Here is a 27,309-nt window from a genome sequence, read left to right on the forward strand (position 1 = left end):
ACCCTGTAAGAGCGCGTTCTGCCTGACTCCCGGTGACGTCACGCACGCTCACGTTCACCATTGGCGAATCGGAGGCGGAGGAGCCAATGGGAGTGCGGGGAGGGTCCGGCAAGTCCCAAAAGCTGAAGGTGCGTCGGTTCCCGGAGCGCAGCGCTGTGGCTGTGCGGGATGCTGGGGCTGCTGCTGTGCGCCGTGTGCGGGGCGGCGGGCGGTGAGTGCGGCCGGACCGGGACCCCTCCGTCCCCGTAACCCCATCCCGGGGCTGTGCCCGTGGGACCCCCACCCGCGGCTCACGACCCCGCTGCGCTCCGGCCCCGCAGAGCTCCATTCCCTGCGGTACTTTACTACCTCAGTGACGGATCCCGGCCCCGGGCTGCCCTGGTTCGTGTCTGTGCGGTACGTGGACGGCGAAATCTTCGTGCACTACGACAGCACCACACGGAGGTTCGTGCCCCGAACCGAGTGGATGGCGGCCAACATGGACCAGCAGTACTGGGATGAGCAGTCGGAGGTCGGACAGAGGACTGAGCCGGCTGACCGTGAGCTCCTGGCCACTGTAGCACGGCGCTACAACCAGAGCGGCGGTGAGCACGACCGGCACCGCGGCTCCGTGCTGTGGGATGGGGCTCCATGGCGCAGTGCCGCCCGCACCCCCCAGGGCTGGTCCTGCCCGGCGGCACCGTCCCGGGGCTGCCCGTCACAGCCCCACCGAGCTCGGGGTGCTGCGACCCGGGGGGACCCCAACCCCATCCCCACTACAGTGGGACCCTTGGAGCTGGAGGAGCCCCTCAACCCCTGGCTGTGTTTCAGGGTCTTTAACATGGCAGCGGATGGGTGGCTGTGACATCCTCGAGGACGGCACCACCCAGGGGTATGTGCAGGAGGCCTATAATGGGAGAGACTTCATTGCCTTCGACGAAGACACGATGACGTTCACTGCAGCGGTTCCAGAGGCAGTTCCTACCAAGAGGGAGTGGGAGGAAGGTGGTCATGCAGAGTTTTGGAAACATTACATGGAGGAAACCTGTGTGCCATGGCTGCGAATATACGTGGAGCACGAGAAGGCAGAGCTGGGGAGGAAAGGTGAGGGGGGGGCTGCGGTGTGGGGCTGGAGGTGGTGTGGGGGCTCAGCGTGGGGAGCTCAGCCCGGCCCTCCCTGCTGCCCACCTTCAGAGCAACCCGAGGTGCGAGTGTGGGGGAAGGAGGCCGATGGGATCCTGACCTTGTCCTGCCGCGCTCACGGCTTCTACCCGCGGCCCATCGCCGTCAGCTGGGTGAAGGACGGCGCGGTGCTGGGCCAGGACACCCACTCGGGGGGCATCGTGCCCAACAGCGACGGCACCTATCACACCTGGGTCACCATCGACGCGCTGCCGGGGGACGGGGACAAGTACCAGTGCCGCGTGGAGCACGCCAGCCTGCCCCAGCCCGGCCTCTACTCGTGGGGTGAGTGAGGGGATGTGGGGCTGGGGGGCTGCGGGCTGCCCCTTCCCCTGCTGACGGCCCTGCCTTCCCCCAGAGCGGCCACAGTCCAACGTGGTGCCCATCGTGGTGGGGGTGGTCATAGCTGTTGTCGCCATTGCCATCGTGGCTGGTGTTGGATTCATCATCTACAGACACCATGCAGGTAAAAGTGGAGACGTGGTGGGGACTAGGGTGATTTGAGGCTCCCTCAGGAGCCCCCAGCCTGACTGTGATGTGAACCTGTGCTGATGCATATCTCTGTCTGCAGGGAAAAAGGAGAATGGCTACAACATGGCACCCAGTGAGTGATGAGGGCAGCGCTGTCCCCCACCTCTGCCCGGTGCCAGGGCAGCGTTGGGGTCCCCACTTTCTCCCAGGGTTCTCCTTCCTGTTGCTCGGGGCTGCTCCATGCCCCACAGTGAGCACAGGGCTGGGGCTCATGGCTCTTCTTCTCTTACAGGCCAGGATGGTGGATCCAGCAGCTCATGCACAGGTGTGTGGGGCTGGGGGTTGGGAGGGGTCCCTGTGTTCCTTGTGGTGCTGCACCAGGACTGGGCTGCACTGGGACTCTGCAGGGAGACGCCCATAGCAAATAGTTGGGATGTGAACACGGCCCTATGGGACACCATCTCATCCCCACAGGGAGCAACCAAACCATCTGAGTGCTGTGCTACAGCCTGCAAGGAGCCAACTGGCCACACGAGCACTTGGGATTGGTGATGAACACAGCCCCATCCTCTCTACCTCTCACATCTCCCTCTGCTTCCTATGCTGTAATGCTTTGCCTGTGCTGCATCCTAAGAAATAGTGTTGGGCTGTTCTGTGCTCAGCCTGCCTGCATTCTGCTCTGTGCTGAGTACCCGCCGCCCTCTCCTCTTCTGCTCCTCCTGCTGCTCCCAGCCTTCATGTATCCCCCCATCCCTCATCACCTCCCTTTTGTGACCCCATGCTGATGGCTGCCTGCTCCCCATCCTGTCTTTCCCAATAGCCATCCCTGTGTGCTGGAATGTGATCTCCTTGGTGCTCCTCCCAGCTGTCCCTACATATACCCACCACGTGTTTGTTCTGCAGCACTTTCCCTCTCACCCCCATCCTGCTGCCTTTCCAATCCTTACCCACAACCTTACCCACTCCACATCCCTCCTCCCTCCCTTCCCTGGGCTCTCGTGTCCGTGCTGTGTCCCCTCCGGCTCCATGAGCCGACCATATTGTACCCCACACCCAAATAAATTATTGTTCTGATGCCCTCCAGCTCTCTTCTGGTTCTTTTCTTCCCCCCCGTTTGTTGTTGTTGGGAGCTCAGCTCTTCCTGCTTGTGGTGCTGGGCATCCCTCCCTCTCCCTGCGCTTCTTACATCACCGGCACTCACCGCCCGGCTACAAACACGCGGCTTTATTCCCTCTTCTGCGTCCCACCCCCAGCTCTGGTGGCACTCAGTGGTGTTGTAATACAAGAAGAATTTCACAGAGCAGCAGCCATGGATCAAGAATAGGACTTGACAGAGCAACATCTATGGAGCAGAATAAACAGTATGAGTACCAAGGACACCTCTAGGAAAGGAATGAATGGCTCATGGCTTTGAAGGGGGCTTTTAGGGTTGTTATTGCAGTAGCTTTCCTCCAATTAGTGTGTGTGATTTTTGGACGCCCTCGTCTGTCTGCTATGTATGCTAAGTACATAAGTCTGCTAAGTATGGCTTTTTGGGCAATAAATGGACGCTGCTATATGTAACCATATTGCTGTGTGGCTGTTTGTCCGAGCGCGCTGAGCTCTTGCCTTCAGGTTCAACAAGGCGCCTTCAGTGCCTCTCCGTGTCCGCATTGTAGCTGTCTCTTCCCTACCTGCGGGAGCGCATTCTGCCTAGCGCCCGATGATGTCACGCACGCTCCCGATCGCCATTGGCGAGACGGAGGCGGAGGAGCCAATGGGAGTGCGGGAAGGGACCGGAAAGTCCGAAAAACATGATGGTGCGGACCCCCACCCGCGGCTCCCGCTGCGCTCCGGCTCCGCAGAGCTCCATTCCCTGCGGTACATCCACACCGCGATGACGGATCCCGGCCCCGGGCTGCCCTGGTTCGTGTCTGTGCGGTACGTGGACGGCGAAACCTTCGTGCACTACGACAGCACCACACGGAGGTTCGTGCCCCGCACCGAGTGGATGAAGGCAGCTGGAGCTGTGGATCCCGAGTACTGGGACAGGAACACCCGGATCGCACAGAGCAATGAGCAGATTCACCGCGCTACAAGCAGAACAGCGGTGAGCACGGCCGGCACCGCGGCTCCGTGCTGTGGGATGGGGCCAAGAAACTGAATGCAGGGCTGGGCAGCTCCTGTGTAACTAAAATAAGTGAGGCATTAGACGAATTAGTGTCACGTGTCTGACAGATAACACGTAACACCACAGTATGAATTTGATCAAGGCATTGCCTGTCCCTCTGTGCCTGGGCCTGAAGTATTGCCAGACCCAAAATAGCATCGGGGGTGGAAAGTGGAACAGCAGAGTGGTTTGTGGTGGGGGGATGGGAGGGGTAAATGAGCCACGGGTTGAATCCAGGCAGGACCAGTTTGAAGACATTCTTCCTTGTCGAGTTTGATGAAGCCCTTCCATTATTTAGTAGCAAAGAGACAAGAGTTGAGCAGCCGTTCTGTCTTTAGCAATAGAAATCTGCTGGAGTTTTGTACCAATTTTAACCCACAGCTCCCCATCAAGAGAAAACCCAGTTCTCAGCAATTCAGAAACGTTTTTACTGCAACCTGGAAATAAATCTCTAAGGTTCCCATTCTGTGTTATCTGTAACTGATGAGAAAACAGCCTTCAACTTTTGCATACTCTGATCTATCGATTGGAATGATCACTAGAATTTGTGCAGCAAATACTTGCAGAGTGCTCACAGCCATGCCTTTGAAACTAACAGGTAATGAATGGTCGTACAGGTTTATGAAGTTGCATGTCAGATAGAATCATTAGTAGTAGCAAATGTGCCAAATGTGTTCCAGGCTTTGACTTCTCTAATTAAGAACAGGCTAATTGATAGCTAATGAGAACTGAGCATTACTAATGCATTGAATGATTATTCCCGTAGATTCCAGCATTGGTTCCATTAGATCCTATTTGATTTACATTTAATCTATACATAAATAGAAGCACCCAATAACCTGGATAATGCCTAATAATTCTAATTCCTGAGACTGCACTGGAAATGCTAGAAATTCTCCCATGATGTCACAGCATTTGCAGTATAACAGGTTACAAAGCAATACCAATCGGTAAGAAGCACACAGCCCCAGTCACTATGGAAGCTGGATACTAGTTTCTGCCTTGAGATGAGCCAGAACATACGGGAATGGAAGCCACATAGGGGCAGTCCTAACAACTCCCATTATGGTGGGGCTGTGCGACGTGCTGTGGATGCTGTGCGGGATGCTGGGGCTGCTGTGCGGCGCGTCTGGGACGGCGGGCAGTGAGTGCGGCCGGACCGGTCCCTCTCCGTGATCCCCCCCCCCCCCCCCCCTGCGGTCCCCGGACCCCCCTCCGTGGTTCACGGCGCCGTACCCGCCCCTCTCGGTCGTCCCGCCCTTCGTGGTCCCCCGGCCCCCCCACCTCCGTGGTTCACGTCCCCGCTGCGCTCTGTCCCCACAGAAATCCACTCCCTGCGTTACTTCGATACCGCAATGACGGATCCCGGCCCCGGGCTGCCCTGGTTCGTGTCTGTGCGGTACGTGGACGGCGAAATCTTCGTGCACTACAACAGCACCGCGCGGAGGTTCGTGCCCCGCACCGAGTGGATGGCGGCCAACATGGACCAGCAGTACTGGGATGGGCAGACGGAGATCGCACAGGGCAATGAGCAGATTCACCGCGTGAGCCTGGTCATTACAGCGCGGCTCTACAACCAGAGCGGCGGTGAGCACGGCCGGCACCGCGGCTCCGTGCTGTGGGATGGGGCTCCATGGCGCAGTGCCGCCCGCACCCCCCAGGGCTGGTCCTGCCCGGCGGCACCGTCCCGGGGCTGCCCGTCACAGCCCCACCGAGCTCGGGGTGCTGCGACCCGGGGGGACCCCAACCCCATCCCCACTACAGTGGGACCCCTGGAGATGGAGGAGCCCCTCACCCCCTGCCCGGCTGTGTTTCAGGGTCTCACACGGTGCAGCGGATGTTGGGCTGTGACATCCTCGAGGACGGCACCACCCGGGGGTATGATCAGTATGCCTATGATGGGAGAGACTTCATTGCCTTCGACAAAGACACGATGACGTTCACTGCGGGGGTTCCAGAGGCAGTTCCTACCAAGAGGAAGTGGGAGGAAGGTGGTGATGCTGAGGGATGGAAACATTACCTGGAGGAAACCTGTGTGCAGTGGCTGCGGAGTTACATAGAGAACAGGAGGCAGAGCTGGGGAGAACAGGTGAGGGGGCGCTGCGATGTGAGGCTGCAGGTGCTCTCCTTCCTATGCTGTTATGTGTTGCCTGTACGGCTTCCAGTGAAACAAAGTGTTGGGCTGTTTTGTGCTCAGCCTGCCTGCATCCTGCTCTGTGCTGTGCTTGGGGATGGGGTGGGTGAGCGGACCTTGGCCTGGTTTAGCTGCTCAGAGTACTGAGGACCCACTGCTCTCTCCTCTTCCCTTCCTCCTGCTGCTCTCTGCCCCCATGTATCCCCCCATCCCTCATCATCTCCCCTCTGTGACCCCATGCTGATGGCTGCCTGCTCCCCATCCTGGATCAGATCTGGTTTTCCCAATAGCCATCTCTGTGTGCTGCAATGTGGTCTCCTTGGTGCTCCTCCCAGCTTCCCTGCATATCCCCACCCAACTGGGCTGACACCCAGCTTCCATAACCAACCACGCACTGAGACTGAGCTGCCCACACCCACATCCCAACCCGCTCCTCTACAAAACATCTCCACTTAATTCAAAAGAAATACAGCTGGGTAAATGTGCTCGTCTTTCTCTAGCATGTTAGTTGAAGCACACAAATAAATCCCCATCCCTTCTTGCAGTTCTCTGCAGGACAAAGGCAGGTCAGCAAACTGGAAAGTGAGAGCAGAGAATAGATGGTGCTGCTTGGTGCTCAGGAAGGCAAGCTGCAAAAGCAATGGGATGCTTGCTTTGTGCAGTCTTCTTTAGGCAAGGGTTGAGCTGATGGCAGCACTGGTGTGTGTGCACTGAGCCCCCAGCTGCTGTGACCTCAGTGTAGCTGGAATTCTTTTGCCCAGAACAGGCTTGAAATCTCACGACACGAAAACTGAACTGGCATTCTGGTGCAGAAAGACAGTCTTTCCAAATGGGAAGCAAAGTGCAAAGAGATGTGCCGAGTGCTGCGGAGTTACTCCCTGTGCACAGCTCTCAGGGCTCCGTGCTTGGTTTCTGGTGAGCATTTGGGCTGCTGTGCTAACAGATGTGTCTGGGGTTCTCTTGTTTCCAAAGGGAAGGGCTCGTAAGGAACGGAGGGACGTGAGGTATTTCTAGTGCACTTGATGCTCCCGATTCCAGAACCCTTCCCATTGTGAGCAGAACAGAAGTGCTGAGCTGGGTGGGTGTTCCACGGTGCAGAGTCCAGAGCCGTGTTGGTGCCCGGCGTCTGTGCTGGGCAGCACTGAGGTTGTTAGGAGCATAGGAATGTGCCAGAGAGGAATCTGATGGGAAGGTACTAAAGGTAACAAGGCAGCATTTCTATCGGGATTGGAGGAGGGAAGGAAACTTTGCCATCCAGTTGGAGGGGCTCCATTGGAGGCCTTGCAGCCGTGCACCCCCAGGGGCTCCGTGCTGAGTCAGGCTGATGTTCCTCTAGTTTGACCAGTGTTGAGGAGGGCAATGTTTGGAAACAACTGCTCCTGAGAGACTGATGGAACGAACAGGAGAAAGCTGGGAAGATGGGTGGGCATTCCTCATTCTTTTCTGCTTGTTGCTGTTTTGCTCAGGGTTCCTTTTCAACAGAAGATTTCGCTGATCAAGACAGTAGAAGACGCTCAGTGCAAGGAAGCACGAGCCAGCTCTTTGAGAGAGCAGAGGAAGAGCTGCACAGAGATCCCCGAGAGCAGAACTGCTTCTGGGAGCTCGTCCAGCATGTCGAAGAAAGGAGAGGATTGCTATTTCTACTTCTATTCCACTTGTAACAAGGTCTGCTTGGGTTGTTTCCTTCCTTTCTCTTCCTTTCAGTTCATAAGAGGACGGGGTGCAATAGGTAGAAGCATTACTGATCTTGGGCAAACTGAGTAACTCATTGCATTGCGCAATAGGGCAACTGGCTACAGATGAGCTCAAAGCACGGCCAGTTCTCAGGTTGTACTATTGCATTTTCCTCTGTGTTTCCATTGGGTTCCAGGGAGACAAGTGTCGCTTCCGGCACTGTGAAGCTGCTTTGGGCAATGAAACCATCTGCACGCTGTGGAAGGAGGGCCGCTGCTTCAGGAAGGTCTGCAGGTTCAGGCACATGAAGATCCAGGTGAGTGTTGGCTGCTCAGAGTTCATCACCAAACCCACTTCTCATTGCTTCAGCTGGGCTGAATGGGCTTGTGCAGATTAAGTTCATTGGCTTTGAAAGGAGGATGGTTCCTCTTGTGAAGAGGGGGCTGGGAGGAAGCAGAGGGAAGAGAGCTCAATGGCATTGGTAAATCAGAGCAGGACATTCCTGTAGTAGATCCCAACAGTGTTCTGTCCACAGCTGCTAAAGAAGCACATGCATCAGACAGGCATTCTGCAAGGTGTGTTAGTTGAAGCCCTTCTCAACTGGTGTCCTCACCCACAGCATGCTAGGAAAGCTGAGTGAGCCCGGTGCTCCCAGCCTGCGCACGCTTCAGAGTGGTGTTGGAGTGCTGCTTTGTGGCAGTCTGCTCACTGGCATCATCTGCAGCTCAGTCTCCCTTTGCAAATCTGAGGTCCGCATGACCAGCAGCTTTTCTTCCTTTCCGTCCTCAGAAAAAACGCAGTGAGATTCCCTGCTACTGGGAGAACCAGCCAGGAGGCTGCCAGAAATCCAACTGTGCCTTTCATCACACCAAGGGACGGCACCTCAATGGGCTTTTCTTACCACCCAGCCAAAGTGAGTTGGTCTTGGTTAGGGACGAAAGATGAACTCTATTGCTCACAGGTGGGTGTAGTGTGGTCAAGAGTGCCAGGGAACGTTCATGGTGAGCTGATAGATGGGTGCCCAGCTGAACTTTGGGTGCTTCTGAGAGTTCACTTAGGATCCAAGTTTTCCATTCCTGATGATCCTTTCCTTCCTGTAGCTCCGCTGCCAAGTCCAGCAGAGTCTGCAGGCGACGATCTGAAGGCAGCTCAGCCAACACTGCAGCAGAGCAAGCTTTCCGTGCAGTCCAATCCCTCTCCACAGTTGAGGGCATTGATGGAAGGGGACAACTCCAAGGATGTCCCAAGCCCTACACATCCTGCAGCTGGAATCAATGCTGCAGATGGTGATGCTGATGGTGAGTGTGGTTGCTGCTGCTTTGGATCTGGAATGTGGCTTTTGATCTTATGGTTGGAATCTTAGACTGCTTCTGTGGGTTTAGCAGGTAAGTACGGCTGTTGAAATAAGGAACCCATCTGTAATCACTTACGTTTGGACTTAAGAATATGAACTGTGGGCTGAAGTGTCATTGTATGAGCTCCATACAGGTGGGAAATCTGATTGAATTCCTACTGCGTAACTGAAGAGGCTGATTGTTTCTTTCCCTCTCCAGACCAGCTTGCTGAGAAGGGAGAAGAAACAAAACCAGCTGTCCAGCAACCAGCTGAAGAAAAGCAGGATGGATTGCAGATCATTTCCACTGGGAAATCGAATGCTGATACCAAACAAGGTATTCCAGGATGAATCAGAAGAACTTGCCAATTCACTCCAAAGCAATTCATTGCACAAACACAACAGAACGTAGGGTTGCTGACAGGGTTTCTTATGGCTGCTTCTGAGCAGGAGGCAATTTGCAGAGCTGTGGTCCTCAGCGTGTGCCTCTGTCCCTCAGTCTCATTCACTGCTCTGTGTTCCCAGATGACACTTTGAATGCTGGAATCAAAACACCTGAAGGAATCAAAGGGAAGAAACAAAAGGACAAAAGAAAACAACCAAGCGGTGAGTTCATGTGCCCTACTTTGTGATCCTTCTTATCATAGCCAGATAGCTGGCACTGTGTTGGGGAATAGAGCCATTCACAGAAGGGAACCTTGATCTTGCACTGCTGGTTTTGGAGCAGCAGTTGCTGGTGGCTGGGAGCTACATGAGAGATAGACTTGGATTTTTAGCTGGGGGTATCGAGCTCCTTCAGCATGCAACGTGGTGTTTGAGATCCAGACAGCTGCTCTTCTAGATGGGAACTGCAAGAGCAAATTGGAGGCCAATTAGTCACCTCTCTTATGGACGTGCAGTGGTTGTTGCATATTGGACAGCGATGAGTAACAAATGCGCTTTGGTCTTTGTGACGGTTCTGTCAGGTTGGTTTTTGTTGTTGGCAGTGGCTTTTCTTTTCCTGGTTGTAAACACTGTCTGTTTGTTCCCTTGGATCAGAAGGGCCTTCAGGAGTTCCTGCTCATCTGCTCCAATCTCAGACTGTTTCTGTGCCAGAGGAGAAGGTGCGGACAGTGGTCAGAACTGTGACGCTGTCTGCAAAGCAGGGTAATGCTGAGTACCTTTGTTTGCATTTGGTGGCTCCTAAGTGGGATGGATCAATAACAGTCAAGGTAGTTGGGCCATGTTGGATTCTGTCATAGAAGCCCTTTGTTTTCCTTTGTTTTAGGGCAGGAGCTCGTGGTTCGATTGAATCCTGCTGAGAAACCTGGAAAACGGAAATCCTCTGTAGGTAAGGGCTGCTTGTGAGCTGTTGTTTGGCTGCCTGCACGTCAATGGGAGGGCAGTGCTGAAGGAGGATGGAGGAAAGCGTGTGGTGGGTCTGTGATGACTCCAAGTGGCACACAAGTGTAGCAGCTGAAAGGTGAATCTGAGAACATCCCCTTGGAAGAAACCAAGTTTGTGGTTGACTGTTGTAGAAACCTTTCTCCCAAGAAATGAGCTGAGGAATGTTGTTGTTTTCTCTCTGTAGCTGATGTCAGCGGCCTTCCGCTGAAGCGCAGCCTTGCAGAAAGGCTGGGGAAGAGGATCGAGGTTGGCAGAGCAGCAAGGAGAGGTAAATGGTCGTCTGTGTTTGCTGCACAGATTCTCTAGGCTTTCTGCTTCTTCTTTCCTGGCAGCGTTCTCTTTGCGTGCTTGCTGAGCTCTTCATCCCTGGGATCTGAAGTCTCTGAAGGAGAGACAGGGCCGTACTAGTGCTCAGCCAGATCATAAGCAGGTATGACATCCTTGCGCTTGTCCTTTCTTGCTGCTGACAGAGAAGGGTGCCAAGCCAGCAGGGGAGATCCACGTGAAAACTCTGGAAGAGATCCGTCTTGAGAGAGCTCATCAGCGAGGAGAAAGCCCAGCTGCCCCCCAGGCAGAAGGGTGCTGTAAGGTGGAGGATCCCAGCTCCGGGCTGAGGCCTTCCCCTGCAGTTCCCATGCAAAGCTTGTCGGAAGCCCTGGCTGAAAGGAAACACAAAGGGCTGGAAGAAGAGAAGCCAAAAGGAGAAGAGCTGCTGCCTGAGAAGAGAGCTGAGGGTGAGCGCAAGAAGCGGAGACTTGTCCGTCCATCTGTGCCTGGCCAAGTGAAACTGGAAGAGCCAGCGCGTCCAACCAAGGCATTGGAAGAAGTGCATATGAAAAGCTTGGAAGAAATCAAGCAGGAGAAAGTCCTGAGTAGCACTGAAGATGAGGAGCCTCCAGCTAAAAAAGCAGCTTTGGTAAGGAGGGGAGGAAGCGTCAGTGCTGTCCTGGTCAGGCTCAGCCTGAGATGCAAGTGCTGCAGAAAGGGTGGAGAACTGAAAGGTTGTGCAGGTTTCCTTGCAAAGCAGTGGCTGTGTGCAGGATGCTGGCTGAATGGCAGTGTGTGCACAATGCTCTGCAGCCCTGGGATTCCTGTGTGGCGTGAAGGGATTGGTCCATTCCTGCTGCGTTGTTGCAAAGAGCTGAGGTGCTCTGCAGCCTTCCCGTGGTTGTTGACGTCCTTCAGGAGCCCCTTGGCCCCCCGTGTTGGGTTCAGGCTCAGCAGTGCTGAAGGAGAAGCGCTGCAGAGGAAGGATCTCCTGAGGAATCCTTGACTTTGTCTTCCTTCTTGCCAGGCTGCTGCTCCAGCCCTGCCGGAGGTCAGCCTGCTCACCAAGCCTGGCACAGAGAAACCCCCCAGCAGGTGAGGAGCACAACTTCTTTTGCTTAAGCACTTTGTCTTGCCGTCAGCCAGAAACTCTTTGGTGTGTGGGAAGGATCAGGGGGTTGGGCTCAAGAATGCCCAAATCCAACACAGGAATAATAAGTACCTCCAGTTAAGAGATGTTGTGTGCTGATTGTTCTCCTCCTTGTTCTAACAAGCCTGGAACTGCAGCTGGGAAGCCAAGCAGACTCTGTGGAGCAGTCGGAGGACTCGAGTTCAGCTTCAGCTTCTTCCCAATCGGTGGCCAAAGCGCAGCAGCTGAGCTCCACTGGGGCTGGGAAGACCCCCTTATCTGTAGAAGATGACTTGGAAAAGTTCATGGGGGAAATGTCAGGAGGGAACCTGGAAGCAGAAATTGGCTTGGACCCAGGGAAGGATGTGGATGAGCTCCTTCTTGAACTTGATGAGATGATTGACAGTTGAACTGCGTAGTCTTATAGTATATAGTATAAAAACACAATAAAAACCTTTTCTTTTTGGTTGGATACCCCAGTGTGATGCTTTTCTAAAGGATCCAGGAGTTCTGCCAGCTCTTGAGTTTGGTTTGTGTCTGCTTTTGTTTTTGACTTGAATCCTTTCAATCGACTTTATGACAACGTGGGGGTGGGATGGAGCAGAATTCTTCTGGTACTTTGGACCAAATGTGGCACCAAGGATGGGGGATGAGGGGGTGCAGCCCTGCCTTGCAGTTATCAGCAGTGATGCAGCAGCAGTGTGAGAAGCGGGAGCTGCATGCCACAGCTGCATTACTCCCCTGCCCGTACTGTGACGTGTGATGCCATTAAGGGGCCCTCAGGCCGTCGTTGTCATCGGAGGAGTTATCAGTCGTTGAGTTGATTGTAATTACTTGACTTCTGGAAGCCAACACATGTGAGGCTGGCAGTTCAGTTATGGCTGTGTGTACAGCTGTATGGATATGGGATAAGAACCCCACTCACCCCCCTCCTATTTCCCCAACAGGTTACACCCCGCTTCCTGGTCACAACTACCCTTCAGGTAACAGCGTCCCCAACCTGACCCTGTCCCCACTGCCATCAGGGAGGGCTGAGTGACCCCATCTCTCAGCCCACGTCCCCGCAGGCAGCATCTGATGGACACCTTCTGTCAGCAGCTGTCCCTGCGTGTCCCCATCACAGAATCACAGAATTGTAGGGGTTGGAAGGGACCTCTAGAGATCATTGAGTCCAACCCCCCTGCCAAAGCAGCTCCCTACACCACGTTGCACAGGTAGGCGTCCAGGCGGGTCTTGAATATCTCCAGTGAAGGAGACTCCACCTCCTCCCTGTGCAGCCTGTTCCAGTGCTCCATCACCCTCACCCTCACATTCATGCGGAACTTCCTATGCTGAAGTTTCAGCCCATTGCCCCTAGTCCTGTCCCCACGCACTACTGAAAAGAGACCAGCCTCGCCACTATGGCTCCCACACTTCAGGTATTTATAAACCTGGATCAAGTCCCCTCTCAGCCTTCTTTTCTCAAGGCTAAACAGACCCAGTTCCCTAAGTCTCTCCTCGTAGGGGAGATGCTCCAGGCCCTTCACCATCTTTGTGGCCCTCCGCTGGACTCTTTCCAAGAGATCCCTGTCTTTTTTGTACTGGGGAGCCCAGAACTGGACACAATATTCCAGATGAGGCCTCACCAGGGCAGAGTAGAGGGGGAGGATCACCTCCCTCGACCTGCTGGCCACGCTCTTTTTAATGCACCCCAGAATGCCATTGGCCTTTTTGGCTACAAGGGCACACTGCTGGCTCATGGCCAACCTGTCATCCACCAGGATGCCCAGGTCCCTCTCAGCAGAGCTCCTCTCCAGCAGGTCTTCCCCCAGCCTGTACTGGTGTATGCAATTATTTCTACCTAGATGCAGGACTCTACACTTGCTTATGTTAAACCTCATCCGGTTTCTTATTGCCCAGCTCTCCAGCCTGTCCAGGTCTCTCTGAATGGCCGCACAGCCTTCAGGTGTGTCAGCCAATCCTCCCAGCTTCGTGTCATCAGCAAACTTGCTGAGGGTGGCCACTATCCCCTCATCAAGGTCTCATCCGTTTAAATCTCCCGCTGTTGCCTTGGCAACGCCCCCTCCACGTGTAGCCTGGGAACGCCCCCTCCACGTGAGCCGCTCTCTCTCGAGCTGCCGGGCTGCTCCTACCTCGGAAAATCCCTGGATGAGGGAAAAGCCGAGCGAATCCCCTGGACACCCCGCGATAAACAGCCTCAGCTCTGCCAGGGGCAGCTCCGAAGCAGCGAACCACGGCGATCAAAAGAATATCTGTGCAAAGCATGCACTGCCTCGCACAAGCATCCATAGCTGCACTTGAAGCATGCACAAGGCTTTGCACAAGCATGCACATAGCTGCACCGCCTTGCACAAGTGAGCATGCACGCAACCTTGCACAAAGCATGCATCTCCTCACACAAGAATGCAAAAGCATGCAACAAACATGCAAACATCCGCACTCCTTTGCACGAGCATGCACAGATTTGCTCACCAGGAGGGTGTAGGGTGCTCCGGGCACGAAGAACCTTGCACTCTTTTGCAGCTGCAGCACCCATTGGGACAGAACCAGCGGTACCAGCAGCTCCCGCTCCACGAGTTCTCCCCCTATAGGACAGTGCCAGGCCACGCCCCCATCGTGACCACGCCCACATGTAGCCACGCCCATTCCGGACCCCAAATCCCACTGAGATCACATGGGAACCCAAAATCCCAAAGGGACCCCAAAATCTTCGTGGAACCCTCAAACTCAAAAACCCCAAAACCCCCAAAAGGCTCCCAAACCCTTTTGGAACCCCAGAAACCCCTTTGGGAAACCAAAAACCTCTTTGGGATGCCAAAAACCTCTTTGGGACCCCAAATACCCCATACAGACCTCAAAAGCTTCCTGGCCCCGCCCCCTTTCACCGAAGCCACGCCCACCTGCCGATTCGACCACGCCCACCGTCAGGCGCAGCAGCGCCCCCTGCAGGTCGGTCAGCGCCACGCCCGCCGCTTTGGCCACGCCCACTGGGGATATATCCAATGAGGCGTGGCCTTCCGTCACCTGGGGGGCGGGGCCATAAGGGGGCGGGGCCAGTGGGAAGGGGGCGGGGTCATGGGGAAGGGGTGAGCTCAAATCCCCTTGTAGGTTTAGGGGTCTCACCTGGCATTGCTGCTCCAGACCCCTCAGGAAGCGACCCCCCCGGCCCCCGGCATCCCGCAGCCCCACACGCAGCTGTGCACGGCCCCACACTGGAGCCCCATCTGGGAATCTGGGGGTCCAAAGGGTCAGTGGGGTCAAGAGGATCCCAAAGGTTAATGGGGTCAGGAGATCCCCAGAGGTCAATAGGGTCATGGGGAGGGGTCCCAATAGCCAATAAGGTCAAGGGGAGAGATCCCAATAGGGTCAAGGTCAGATGGGGATCGGTCCCAACAGCCAATAAGGTCAAGGGGAAATCCCAATAGGGTCAAGAGATCAATAGGTTTGGGGGAACTCAAAGGTTATAGGGTCAAGGAGTGACCCCAGAGGACATCAGGGTGGATTGGAGGGGAATTTGGGGGATTCAGGAGAGTTGGAGGGGTTTGGGGAGGTTTTGGAGGAGAAAGATGGGGATTTGGGGGGGAATATTGGGGGAAATTGGGTGGGATTTGGGATTTGGGTGGGATTTAAGTGGGGATCTGGGGGGATTTTGGCTCCAAGGATCCCATACTGGACATGCAGGTGGACGCGCAGTGGGGCCGGTTCAGGGTCGCTCAGCAAAATGAAGCCACGTTCAGGGCGGATGCGCACCTCGAAGCCAGGCAGCACTGGGGACAACATATGGGGTTATAGGGGGGTATGGGAACACAACAGGGACCCCCAAGACCCCACTCACCGTATTTGCGCACCTCGAAGGCGGTGGAGCTGTTGGTGTTGGGACTGGCAGCCAACTGTGGCCATATGTGCCACGTCCCTGGGCTGGGGACATGGGGACATGATGACCCTAAGGCTCTCACAGAGCCCCTCTGGTGCCCTATAGGGTCCTATAGCCACTCATAGGCCCTATAGTCCTCCAGAGCCCCTGTCATAGACCCCTATGGTCCTCTAGAGCTTCCCAGAGCCCTTATGGTCCCTATGGTGTGCTATAGCCCTTCAGAGTCCCTATGGCCCTCATGATTCCCCATACTCCCCTATAACCCCTGTAGACCCCTATAGCCCCTAAGGCAACCTATAGTTCCCCCACAACTTCCTATAGCCCCACCTAGACTGCCATAGTCTCCCATAGTCCCTATCAACCCTATGGTGCCCTATAGCTCCCCACAGCCCCCTATAGCTTCTACAGCTATTATAATGTCCCAGTAACCCTATAACCCCCCCACTGCTCTGGCCCGCCTGCAACCCCTGTAGCCCCACATCCCCATAGCCCCCCATCCCACCCCATAGCCCCCGATAGCCCCCTATAGCCCCACTCACAGGGCAATATCAGGCAGCACCAGCTGGTCACTCAGGACCGTGTCCAGGGGCACCTGCTGCACCTCCCGCACTCGTGCACCCAATGGGTTCTAGGGGGATATGGGGGTACACAGTGAGACCCCAGCCTTGTAGGGCCACCCAAACCCCATAGGGTCACCAACAGCCCCAACCTTATAGGACCCATACCGTGATGGTGACCAGGACAGGTTCAGGGTTTGGCTGTAGGTCGGGGTCCATAGAGAAGACCCGGAAACGCACTAGAGACAAAGGGATATATGGGATATATGGGTGAATGTGGGGTGAAAATGGGTTGGATATGGGGGAATGTGGGGAATAGATGGTGGATTTGGAAGGGTTTGGGGGAGAATTTTGGGGTTGTTTTAAGGGAGTTGAAGCATTTGGGCTGCTGGGGTGGATTTGGGGTATTTAAAGGAGGTGGATCAGGCAGATCTTTGGGGCTTGGGGTACATTTGGGGCACTCACCAGTCTGTCGGGGGGCGTAGAGAGGTTTGTCTGTCTGCACAATGAGGTGACCCCGCGCCCCCCCCAGGGCCACACGTAGACTCCGGGTGCTGGGGGGGGGGCAAGTGGGGGCTATGGGCCTCCAGGAGCAGCCCCTGACCCCACAGCGCCCCACAACGCTCTGCCTGCACTGGGGTGACCTATGGGGGATATGGGAAGGACGTGTGAGGTGACGTGGGTGATGTGGCAGGAGAGCACCCAAGGGTGCACATGTGTGCCATGGGGGTGTTCCCAACCCCCTCACCCTATAGGACACCCCTCCAATGTCCCCATATCCCCCGGTGTCCCCATACCTCAATTTGTAGGAGTTGGTTGAAGTTGTTGTGGGCTGTGAGGGCAAATGGGACCGGGAGGGCACAGGGCCCAGCCCCACGGTCACCCTCAGCCCACGCCGTCACTGTCCCCGTCACCGGCCCCACAGATGCCACCAAAAGCCCCATAGGGGACCCCAGGGCCACACACCGGGGGGCCACCAGCACCAACCTAAGGAAACACTGCTTGAGCCACCAGCCCCACAGCAGCTCCATAAGCCCAAACAGATCCCATAAATACACAGACACCCCTTAGGTCCATCTGAGATCCCACAGGAATCCCCCCCCAAGCCCAGGCCCCATAACCTCCCCAACCACACAGAAATCTCCCTCAGTCCCACCAGACTCCATCAAATCCCAATCCTACAGCTGCTCTCAGACCCAACAGCACCCCATAGTTCCCATAGTGGACACTGCAGGACATTCATTGTCCCATAGCTACCCCACAATCACCCCTAACCCTATAACCCAGCCCCATAGGTGCCTCATAACCCCATACTCAGGGTCCTGGGAGCTGCCCTCCATTAAGAGAGTGAGGAAGAGGAGGAGGAAGAGGCTGAAGGTCCAGGGAGGCCCCATGGCTCCGGCGGTGTGGGGCAGATCGGGGCAGTGGCACAGGGACACCGGGATTGGGGTCAATCATTAACGGGAGGGGGGAGGACATCAGGGTCCACCTGCAGACCCGGAGGGCATCGACCCCAGATGGACCCACGTGGATGTGGGGAAGAGGAACAGGGCGGCCCTGTGGGGAAAAGGCACTGATCCCAAAGGCAGCTCGTTGTCACCGCCTCCCCCCCCCCGGACACGGTGCCGCTGACCCTATAGATGAGACCCCATAACAGCGCCTTGAATGGAATGCAGAACGAATCCTTTTCACTGCCCCCTCTGACAAGACAGAGACCCTCGCCCCCCCTCCGGGGTAGGGACAAGGCCGGGGTGGGGACACAACCCGGGTGCCCCCCCTGTGCTCGGTGAGCCGGGGGTTTCCCACACCGCGCCCTTCCAGCCCCATCCCCCCCCCGCAACACGCAGCGATTTCGCTTTCGCTTCACAACCTGCAAGAGCGGATTCTGCCTGACTCCCGGTGACGTCACGAACGCTCCCGTTCACCATTGGCGAGGCGGAGGCAGAGGAGCCAATGGGAGTGCGGGGAGGGTCCGGGAAGTCCCAAAAGCTGAAGGAGCGGCGCGGGGTGCGTCGGTTCCCGGAGCTCAACGATGTGTCTGTGCGGGATGCTGGGGCTGCTGCTGTGCGCCGTGTGCGGGGCGGCGGGCGGTGAGTGCGGCCGGACCGGGACCCCTCCGTCCCCGTAACCCCACCCCGGGGCTGTGCCCGTGGGACCCCCACCCGCGGCTCACGGCCCCGCTGCGCTCCGGCCCCGCAGAGCTCCATTCCCTGCGGTACATCCAAACGGGGATGACGGATCCCGGCCCCGGGCTGCCCTGGTTCGTGATCGTGGGGTACGTGGACGGCGAAATCTTCGTGCACTACGACAGCACCGCGCGGAGGTTCGTGCCCCGCACCGAGTGGATGGCGGCCAACATGGACCAGCAGTACTGGGATGAGGAGACGGAGATCGCACAGGGCAATGAGCAGAAAAGCCACGTGAGCCTGGACAATTTAGCATGGCTCTACAACCAGAGCGGCGGTGAGCACGGCCGGCACCGCGGCTCCGTGCTGTGGGATGGGGCTCCATGGCGCAGTGCCGCCCGCACCCCCCAGGGCTGGTCCTGCCCGGCGGCACCGTCCCGGGGCTGCCCGTCACAGCCCCACCGAGCTCGGGGTGCTGCGACCCGGGGGGACCCCAACCCCATCCCCACTACAGTGGGACCCCTGGAGATGGAGGAGCCCCTCACCCCCTGCCCGGCTGTGTTTCAGGGTCTCACACGGTGCAGCGGATGGCTGGCTGTGACATCCTCGAGGACGGCACCACCCGGGGGTATTATCAGTATGCCTATGATGGGAGAGACTTCATTGCCTTCGACAAAGACACGATGACGTTCACTGCGGTGGTTCCAGAGGCAGTTCCCTCCAAGAGGGCGTGGGAGGAAGGAGGTGTTCCTGAGAGACAGAAACATTACCTGGAGGAAACCTGTGTGCAGTGGCTGCGGAGATATGTGGAGCACGGGAAGGCAGAGCTGGGGAGGAAAGGTGAGGGGGGGAGTGGGGCTGCGATGTGAGGCTGGAGGTGGGGCGGGATCTCAGCATGGGGAGCTCAGCCCGGCCCTCCCTGCCGCCCACCTTCAGAGCAACCCGAGGTGCGAGTGTGGGGGAAGGAGGCCGACGGGATCCTGACCTTGTCCTGCCGCGCTCACGGCTTCTACCCGCGGCCCATCGCCGTCAGCTGGGTGAAGGACGGCGCGGTGCTGGGCCAGGACACCCACTCGGGGGGCATCGTGCCCAACAGCGACGGCACCTACCACACCTGGGTCACCATCGAGGCGCTGCCGGGGGACGGGGACAAGTACCAGTGCCGCGTGGAGCACGCCAGCCTGCCCCAGCCCGGCCTCTACTCGTGGGGTATCATCATCATAGTATTGTGCGAGTTGGAAGGGACCTTAGAGATCATCGAGTCCAACTCCCGGGATTCGAGCCCTCTGTGTAGCAGAGCGGCACTTCTACCCCCTGCTCCACAGGGGGGGATTCGAACCCGGGCCCCCTGGTGTTGCAGACGGGAATTCTACCGCTGCGCCACCGGAGGCACACGGGGAAGGGCAGCTCCGGGCTGCCCCTTCCCCTGCTGACGGCCCTGCCTTCCCCCAGAGCGGCCACAGTCCAACGTGTTGCCCATCGTGGTGGGGGTGGTCATAGCTGCTGTTGCCATTGCCATCGTGGCTGGTGTTGGATTCATCATCTACAGACGCCTGGCAGGTAAAAGTGGAGACGTGGTGGGGGATTTGGGGGGATTTGAGGCTCCATCGGGAGCCCCCAGCCTGGCTGTGATGTGAACCTGTGCTGATGCATCTCTCTGTCTGCAGGGAAGAAGGAGAAAGGCTACAACGTGGCTCCCAGTGAGTGATGAGGGCAGCGCTGTCCCCCACCTCTGCCCGGTGCCAGGGCAGCGTTGGGGTCCCCACTTTCTCCCAGGGTTCCCCTTCCTGGTGCTCGGGGCTGCTCCATGCCCCACAGTGAGCACAGGGCTGGGGCTCATGGCTCTTCTTCTCTTACAGGCCAGGATGGTGCATCCAGCAACTCAAGCACAGGTGCGGTGTGGGGCTGGGGGTTGGGAGGGGTCCCTGTGCTCTCTGTGTTGCTGCACCAGGGCTGGGCTGGGCCTCTGTGGGGAGCAGAGGTTTGGGATGTGAACATGGCCCTATAGGACACCATCTCTTCTCCTCCACACAGGGAGCAACCCCACCATCTGAGTGCTGTGCTTCAGCCTGCAAGGGGCCAGCTGGCCACACGGAGCATTTGGGATCAGCGATGGACAAAGCTCTGTCCTCTCAACCTCTCACATCTCCCTCTGCTTCCTATGCTGTTCTGCTTTGCTTGTGCTGCTTCCTGAGAAATAAAATGTTGGGCTTTTCTTTGTTCAGCCTGCCGGCATTCTGCTCTGTACGAGTACCCACTGCCCTCTCCTCTTCCCCTCTCCCTGCTGCTCACTTCCCCCTTGTGTCCTGCCATCCCTCATCACCTCCCCTCTGTGACCCCTTCCTGATGGCTGCCTGCTCTCCGTCCTGGTTTTCCCAGTGCCATCACTGTATGCTGGAATGTGTTCTCCTTGGTGCTCCTCACAGCTCTCCCTGCTTATTCCCAACCAACTGCATGTCCTGCAGCACTTCCCCTCCCCCCTCCCATCCTGCTGTCTTTACAATCCTCACCCACAAACTTGCCCCCTTGACATCACCCCTCCCACCTTTCCCCACGCTCTCGTGTCCCTGCTGTGCCACATGTGGCTCCATAACCCCCCACATTGTACCCCACACCCAAATAAATACGATTGTTCAGCTGCACTCCAGCCCTCTTCTGGTTCATTTCTCCCCCCCTTTCGGCGTTACACACTGTGTGTGAGTCCCGTCTGTTCCCCGTGTGCGGAGGCACGGTATTGCACTCGGCAGCCTTGACTTGTGGCTGGATCAGGAGGTGACAGCCTTCATGTCAGAAATGTGGACAAATGCTTCTGTTGTCTGAACCGGCTCTTGGCCCTCAGCACAATGGGGCGCTGCCTTTCCAACCCTTCATGGCACTGCCAGGTGCCAAGGGCTGTAGCTCTCAGGGCTCCGTGCTTGGTTTCTGGTTAGCATTTGGGCTGCTGTGCTAACAGATGTGTCTGGGGTTCTCTTGTTTCCAAAGGGAAGGGCTCGTAAGGAACGGAGGGACGTGAGGTATTTCTAGTGCACTTGATGCTCCCGATTCCAGAACCCTTCCCATTGTGAGCAGAACAGAAGTGCTGAGCTGGGTGGGTGTTCCACGGTGCAGAGTCCAGAGCCGTGTTGGTGCCCGGCGTCTGTGCTGGGCAGCACTGAGGTTGTTAGGAGCATAGGAATGTGCCCGAGAGGAATCTGATGGGAAGGTACTAAAGGTAACAAGGCAGCATTTCTATCGGGATTGGAGGAGGGAAGGAAACTTTGCCATCCAGTTGGAGGGGCTCCATTGGAGGCCTTGCAGCCGTGCACCCCCAGGGGCTCCGTGCTGAGTCAGGCTGATGTTCCTCTAGTTTGACCAGTGTTGAGGAGGGCAATGTTTGGAAACAACTGCTCCTGAGAGACTGATGGAACGAACAGGAGAAAGCTGGGAAGATGGGTGGGCATTCCTCATTCTTTTCTGCTTGTTGCTGTTTTGCTCAGGGTTCCTTTTCAACAGAAGATTTTGCTGATCAAGGCAGTAGAAGACGCTCAGTGCAAGGAAGCACGAGCCAGCTCTTTGAGAGAGCAGAGGAAGAGCTGCACAGAGATCCCCGAGAGCAGAACTGCTTCTGGGAGCTCGTCCAGCATGTCGAAGAAAGGAGAGGATTGCTATTTCTTCTTCTATTCCACTTGTAACAAGGTCTGCTTGGGTTCTTTCCTTCATTTCTTTTAGGTCTTCAGTTCAGAGGACGGGGTGCAATAGGTAGAAGCATCACTGATCTTGGGCAAACTGAATAACTCATTGCATTGCGCAATAGGGCAACTGGCTACAAATGAGCTCAAAGCACGGCCAGTTCTCAGGTTGTACTATTGCATTTTCCTCTCTGTGTTTCCATTGGGTTCCAGGGAGACAAGTGTCGCTTCCGGCACTGTGAAGCTGCTTTGGGCAATGAAACCATCTGCACGCTGTGGAAGGAGGGCCGCTGCTTCAGGAAGGTCTGCAGGTTCAGGCACATGAAGATCCAGGTGAGTGTTGGCTGCTCAGAGTTCATCACCAAACCCACTTCTCATTGCTTTAGCTGGGCTGAATGGGCTTGTGCAGATTAGGTTCATTGGCTTTGAAAGGAGGATGGTTCCTATTGTGAAGAGGGGGCTGGGAGGAAGCAGAGGGAAGAGAGCTGAATGGCATTGGTAAATCAGAGCAGGACATTCCTGTAGTAGATCCCAACAGTGTTCTGTCCACAGCTGCTAAAGAAGCACATGCATCAGACAGGCATTCTGCAAGGTGTGTTAGTTGAAGCCCTTCTCAACTGGTGTCCTCACCCACAGCATGCTAGGAAAGCTGAGTGAGCCCGGTGCTCCCAGCCTGCGCACGCTTCAGAGTGGTGTTGGAGTGCTGCTTTGTGGCAGTCTGCTCACTGGCATCATCTGCAGCTCAGTCTCCCTTTGCAAATCTGAGGACCACATGACCAGCAGCTTTTCTTCCTTTCCGTCCTCAGAAAAAACGCAGTGAGATTCCCTGCTACTGGGAGAACCAGCCAGGAGGCTGCCAGAAATCCAACTGTGCCTTTCATCACACCAAGGGACGGCACCTCAATGGGCTTTTCTTACCACCCAGCCAAAGTGAGTTGGTCTTGGTTAGGGACGAAAGATGAACTCTATTGCTCACAGGTGGGTGTAGTGTGGTCAAGAGTGCCAGGGAACGTTCATGGTGAGCTGATAGATGGGTGCCCAGCTGAACTTTGGGTGCTTCTGAGAGTTCACTTAGGATCCAAGTTTTCCATTCCTGATGATCCTTTCCTTCCTGTAGCTGCGCTGCCAAGTCCAGCAGAGTCTGCAGGCGACGATCTGAAGGCAGCTCAGCCAACACTGCAGCAGAGCAAGCTTTCCGTGCAGTCCAATCCCTCTCCACAGTTGAGGGCAGTGATGGAAGGGGACAACTCCAAGGATGTCCCAAGCCCTACACATCCTGCAGCTGGAATCAATGCTGCAGATGGTGATGCTGATGGTGAGTGTGGTTGCTGCTGCTTTGGATCTTGAATGTGGCTTTTGATCTTATGGTTGGAATCTTAGACTGCTTCTGTGGGTTAACCAGGTAAGGACGGCTGTTGAAATAAGGAACCCATCTGTAATCACTAGGTTTGTCCTTAAGAATATGAACTGTGGGCTGAAGTGTCATTGTATGAGCTCCATAAATGTGGGAAATCTGATTGAATTCCTACTGCGTAACTGAAGAGGCTGATTGTTTCTTTCCCTCTCCAGACCAGCTTGCTGAGAAGGGAGAAGAAACAAAACCAGCTGTCCAGCAACCAGCTGAAGAAAACCAGGATGGATTGCAGATCATTTCCACTGGGAAATCGAATGCTGATACCAAACAAGGTATTCCAGGATGAATCAGAAGAACTTGCCAATTCACTCCAAAGCAATTCATTGCACAAACACAACAGAACGTAGGGTTGCTGACAGGGTTTCTTATGGCTGCTTCTGAGCAGGAGGCAGTTTGCAGAGCTGTGGTCCTCAGCGTGTGCCTCTGTCCCTCAGTCTCATTCACTGCTCTGTGTTCCCAGATGACACTTTGAATGCTGGAATCAAAACACCTGAAGGAATCAAAGGGAAGAAACAAAAGGACAAAAGAAAACAACCAAGCGGTGAGTTCATGTGCCCTACTTTGTGATCCTTCTGATCATAGCCAGATAGCTGGCACTGTGTTGGGGAATAGAGCCGTTCACAGAAGAGAACCTTGATCTTGCACTGCTGGTTTTGGAGCAGCAGTTGCTGGTGGCTGGGAGCTACATGAGAGATAGACTTGGATTTTTAGCTGGGGGTATCGAGCTACTTCAGCATGCAACGTGGTGTTTGAGATCCAGACAGCTGCTCTTCTAGATGGGAACTGCAAGAGCAAATTGGAGGCCAATTGGTCACCTCTCTTATTGACGTGCAGTGGTTGTTGCATCTTGGACAGCGATGAGTAACAAATGCGCTTTGGTCTTTGTGACGGTTCTGTCAGGTTGGTTTTTGTTGTTGGCAGTGGCTTTTCTTTTCCTGGTTGTAAACACTGTCTGTTTGTTCCCTTGGATCAGAAGGGCCTTCAGGAGTTCCTGCTCATCCGCTCCAATCTCGGACTGTTCCTGTGCCAGAGGAGAAGGTGCGGACAGTGGTCAGAACTGTGACGCTGTCTGCAAAGCCGGGTAATGCTGAGTACCTTTGTTTGCATTTGGTGGCTCCTAAGTGGAAGGGATCAGTAACAGTCAAGGTACTTGGGACATGTTGGTTTCTGTCAAAGAAGCCCTTTGTTTTCCTTTGTTTCAGGGCAGGAGCTCGTGGTTCAATTGAATCCTGCTGAGAAACCTGGAAAACGGAAATCCTCTGTAGGTAAGGGCTGCTTGTGAGCTGTTGTTTGGCTGCCTGCACATCAATGGGAGGGCAGTGCTGAAGGAGGAGGGAGGAAAGTGTGTGGTGGGTCTGTGATGACTCCAAGTGGCACACAAGTGTAGCAGCTGAAAGGTGAATCTGAGAACATCCCCTTGGAAGAAACCAAGTTTGTGGTTGACTGTTGTAGAAACCTTTCTCCCAAGAAATGAGCTGAGGAATGTTGTTGTTTTCTCTCTGTAGCTGATGTCAGCGGCCTTCCGCTGAAGCGCAGCCTTGCAGAAAGGCTGGGGAAGAGGATCGAGGTTGACAGAGCAGCAAGGAGAGGTAAATGGTCGTCTGTGTTTGCTGCACAGATTCTCTAGGCTTTCTGCTGCTTCTTTCCTGGCAGCGTTCTCTTTGCGTGCTTGCTGAGCTCTTCATCCCTGGGATCTGAAGTCTCTGAAGGAGAGACAGGGCCGTACTAGTGCTCAGACAGATCATAAGCAGGTATGACATCCTTGCGCTTCTCCTTTCTTGCTGCTGACAGAGAAGGGTGCCAAGCCAGCAGGGGAGATCCACGTGAAAACTCTGGAAGAGATCCGTCTTGAGAGAGCTCATCAGCGAGGAGAAAGCCCAGCTGCCCCCCAGGCAGAAGGGTGCTGTAAGGTGGAGGATCCCAGCTCCGGGCTGAGGCCTTCCCCTGCAGTTCCCATGCAAACCTTGTCGGAAGCCCTGGCTGAAAGGAAACACAAAGGGCTGGAAGAAGAGAAGCCAAAAGGAGAAGAGCTGCTGCCTGAGAAGAGAGCTGAGGGTGAGCGCAAGAAGCGGAGACTTGTCCGTCCATCTGTGCCTGGCCAAGTGAAACTGGAAGAGCCAGCGCGTCCAATCAAGGCATTGGAAGAAGTGCGTATGAAAAGCTTGGAAGAAATCAAGCAGGAGAAAGCCCTGAGTAGCACTGAAGATGAGGAGCCTCCAGCTAAAAAAGCAGCTTTGGTAAGGAGGGGAGGAAGCGTCAGTGCTGTCCTGGTCAGGCTCAGCCTGAGATGCAAGTGCTGCAGAAAGGGTGGAGAACTGAAAGGTTGTGCAGGTTTCCTTGCAAAGCAGTGGCTGTGTGCAGGATGCTGGCTGAATGGCAGTGTGTGCACAATGCTCTGCAGCCCTGGGATTCCTGTGTGGCGTGAAGGGATTGGTCCATTCCTGCTGCGTTGTTGCAAAGAGCTGAGGTGCTCTGCAGCCTTCCCGTGGTTGTTGACGTCCTTCAGGAGCCCCTTGGCCCCCCGTGTTGGGTTCAGGCTCAGCAGTGCTGAAGGAGAAGCGCTGCAGAGGAAGGATCTCCTGAGGAATCCTTGACTTTGTCTTCCTTCTTGCCAGGCTGCTGCTCCAGCCCTGCCGGAGGTCAGCCTGCTCACCAAGCCTGGCACAGAGAAACCCCCCAGCAGGTGAGGAGCACAACTTCTTTTGCTTAAGCACTTTGTCTTGCCGTCAGCCAGAAACTCTTTGGTGTGTGGGAAGGATCAGGGGGTTGGGCTCAAGAATGCCCAAATCCAACACAGGAATAATAAGTACCTCCAGTTAAGACATGTTGTGCGCTGATTGTTCTCCTCCTTGTTCTCCCAAGCCTGGAACTGCAGCTGGGAAGCCAAGCAGACTCTGTGGAGCAGTCGGAGGACTCGAGTTCAGCTTCAGCTTCTTCCCAATCGGTGGCCAAAGCGCAGCAGCTGAGCTCCACTGGGGCTGGGAAGACCCCCTTATCTGTAGAAGATGACTTGGAAAAGTTCATGTGTGAAATCTCAGGAGGGAACCTGGAAGCAGAAATTGGCTTGGACCCAGGGAAGGATGTGGATGAGCTCCTTCTTGAACTTGATGAGATGATTGACAGTTGAACTGCGTAGTCTTATAGTATATAGTATAAAAACTCAATAAAAACCTTTTCTGTTTGGTTGGATACCCCAGGGTGATGCTTTTCTAACGGATCCAGGAGTTCTGCCAGCTCTTGAGTTTGGTTTGTGTCTGCTTTTGTTTTTGACTTGAATCCTTTCAAGTAACTTAATGACAGCGTGGGGGTGGGATGGAGCAGAATTCTTCTGGAACTTTGGACCAAATGTGGCACCAAGGATGGGGGATGGGGGGGGTGCAGCCCTGCCTTGCAGTTATCAGCAGTGATGCAGCAGCAGTGTGAGAAGCGGGAGCTGCATGCCGCAGCTGCATTACTCTCCCCCCCCCCCCCCCCATACTGTGACGTGTGATGCCATTAAGGGTCCCTCAGGCAGTCACTGCCATTGGAGGAGTTATCAGTCATTGAGCTGATTGTAAATACTTGATTTCTGGAAGCCAACACGTGTGAGGCTGGCAGTTCAGTTATGGCTGTGTGTACAGCTGGTCACCACTCAGTCTCCCCCACTGCAGCTCCCCATGTCCCACAGTTCCCCCATCCCCATTCTCTCCCTGTTCCATTTTCACCCTGCCACACCATTGCTGTGTGCAGTAAACCTTTATTGCCCCACAAAGAGGTTTTCATTGTACACCACCTGCGTGTCTACTACTGGTGCTCCCAACCCCCTGCCCAGGTGGGTGCTTGGGAGGGACACTGAAGGACTGCATGGACCTCTAAGGGGTTCTCTGTGGGGTTCCTATGGGTCTCTATGGCTTGTTGTGGATCTTTCTTTTCTCTATGGGTTCTTATGGGTCTGTCTGGAGTCTCTGTTGGTTCCTATGGGTTGGT

The 27,309-nt window shown here is 55.6% G+C and overlaps 5 protein-coding genes across 6 annotated transcripts in view; 4 read left to right on the plus strand and 1 right to left on the minus strand.

Annotated features, from left to right (window-relative positions):
• LOC140263059 (class I histocompatibility antigen, F10 alpha chain-like) overlaps positions 1-27,309 on the minus strand; it is a 167,696-nt gene that overhangs the window by 98,554 nt on the left and 41,833 nt on the right. The gene's annotated exons all lie outside the window — the stretch shown is intronic.
• On the plus strand, positions 109-20,104 carry LOC140263063 (class I histocompatibility antigen, F10 alpha chain-like). 2 transcript variants are annotated; one of them, XM_072357800.1, is made up of 8 exons: positions 109-211; positions 321-584; positions 811-1,083; positions 1,174-1,446; positions 1,520-1,627; positions 1,733-1,765; positions 1,925-1,957; positions 2,107-2,726. In XM_072357800.1, the coding sequence occupies exons 1-8, from the start codon at positions 169-171 to the stop codon at positions 2,124-2,126; spliced, it is 1,047 nt and encodes a 348-aa protein (XP_072213901.1). In that variant the 5' UTR covers positions 109-168; the 3' UTR covers positions 2,127-2,726. The 2 variants fall into 2 exon arrangements, with proteins under 2 accessions (XP_072213901.1, XP_072213902.1); XM_072357801.1 differs by lacking the exons at positions 1,733-1,765; positions 1,925-1,957; positions 2,107-2,726 and adding an exon at positions 19,929-20,104.
• On the plus strand, positions 7,527-12,114 carry LOC140262993 (zinc finger CCCH domain-containing protein 11A-like). The gene is made up of 12 exons (XM_072357728.1): positions 7,527-7,580; positions 7,786-7,905; positions 8,379-8,502; positions 8,690-8,893; positions 9,143-9,259; positions 9,448-9,528; positions 9,961-10,068; positions 10,190-10,252; positions 10,493-10,576; positions 10,779-11,224; positions 11,603-11,670; positions 11,850-12,114. Exons 1-12 carry the CDS (start codon positions 7,527-7,529, stop codon positions 12,112-12,114), a joined length of 1,734 nt encoding a protein of 577 aa, XP_072213829.1.
• LOC140262994 (class I histocompatibility antigen, F10 alpha chain-like) lies at positions 18,168-19,898 on the plus strand. Its single transcript, XM_072357729.1, has 5 exons — positions 18,168-18,225; positions 18,335-18,598; positions 18,829-19,101; positions 19,198-19,470; positions 19,714-19,898. Exons 1-5 carry the CDS (start codon positions 18,168-18,170, stop codon positions 19,896-19,898), a joined length of 1,053 nt encoding a protein of 350 aa, XP_072213830.1.
• LOC140263051 (zinc finger CCCH domain-containing protein 11A-like) lies at positions 21,883-26,012 on the plus strand. Its single transcript, XM_072357784.1, has 10 exons — positions 21,883-21,936; positions 22,143-22,262; positions 22,736-22,859; positions 23,047-23,250; positions 23,499-23,615; positions 23,804-23,884; positions 24,317-24,424; positions 24,546-24,608; positions 24,849-24,932; positions 25,135-26,012. The coding sequence occupies exons 1-10, from the start codon at positions 21,883-21,885 to the stop codon at positions 25,935-25,937; spliced, it is 1,758 nt and encodes a 585-aa protein (XP_072213885.1). The 3' UTR covers positions 25,938-26,012.

This window comes from Excalfactoria chinensis, chromosome 27 (genome assembly GCF_039878825.1).
Source record: "Excalfactoria chinensis isolate bCotChi1 chromosome 27, bCotChi1.hap2, whole genome shotgun sequence".
NCBI classification, from domain to species: Eukaryota; Metazoa; Chordata; class Aves; order Galliformes; family Phasianidae; genus Excalfactoria; species Excalfactoria chinensis.

Bases quoted from the DNA above. Each gene is read 5' to 3' on its own strand.
- LOC140263063 (XM_072357800.1), top strand. From the start codon at position 169: ATGCTGGGGCTGCTGCTGTGCGCCGTGTGCGGGGCGGCGGGCG. The intron at 1,084-1,173 runs GTGAGGGGGGGG...GCCCACCTTCAG, and splicing joins GGCAGAGCTGGGGAGGAAAG to AGCAACCCGAGGTGCGAGTG. The intron at 1,766-1,924 runs GTGAGTGATGAG...CTTCTCTTACAG, and splicing joins TGGCTACAACATGGCACCCA to GCCAGGATGGTGGATCCAGC.
- LOC140262994 (XM_072357729.1), top strand. From the start codon at position 18,168: ATGTGTCTGTGCGGGATGCTGGGGCTGCTGCTGTGCGCCGTGTGCGGG. The intron at 18,226-18,334 runs GTGAGTGCGGCC...CCGGCCCCGCAG, and splicing joins CGTGTGCGGGGCGGCGGGCG to AGCTCCATTCCCTGCGGTAC. The intron at 19,102-19,197 runs GTGAGGGGGGGA...GCCCACCTTCAG, and splicing joins GGCAGAGCTGGGGAGGAAAG to AGCAACCCGAGGTGCGAGTG.
- LOC140263051 (XM_072357784.1), top strand. From the start codon at position 21,883: ATGTCGAAGAAAGGAGAGGATTGCTATTTCTTCTTCTATTCCACTTGT. The intron at 23,885-24,316 runs GTGAGTTCATGT...CCCTTGGATCAG, and splicing joins CAAAAGAAAACAACCAAGCG to AAGGGCCTTCAGGAGTTCCT. The intron at 24,425-24,545 runs GTAATGCTGAGT...CCTTTGTTTCAG, and splicing joins GACGCTGTCTGCAAAGCCGG to GGCAGGAGCTCGTGGTTCAA.
- LOC140262993 (XM_072357728.1), top strand. From the start codon at position 7,527: ATGTCGAAGAAAGGAGAGGATTGCTATTTCTACTTCTATTCCACTTGT. The intron at 8,503-8,689 runs GTGAGTTGGTCT...TCCTTCCTGTAG, and splicing joins TTTCTTACCACCCAGCCAAA to CTCCGCTGCCAAGTCCAGCA. The intron at 11,671-11,849 runs GTGAGGAGCACA...TGTTCTAACAAG, and splicing joins ACAGAGAAACCCCCCAGCAG to CCTGGAACTGCAGCTGGGAA.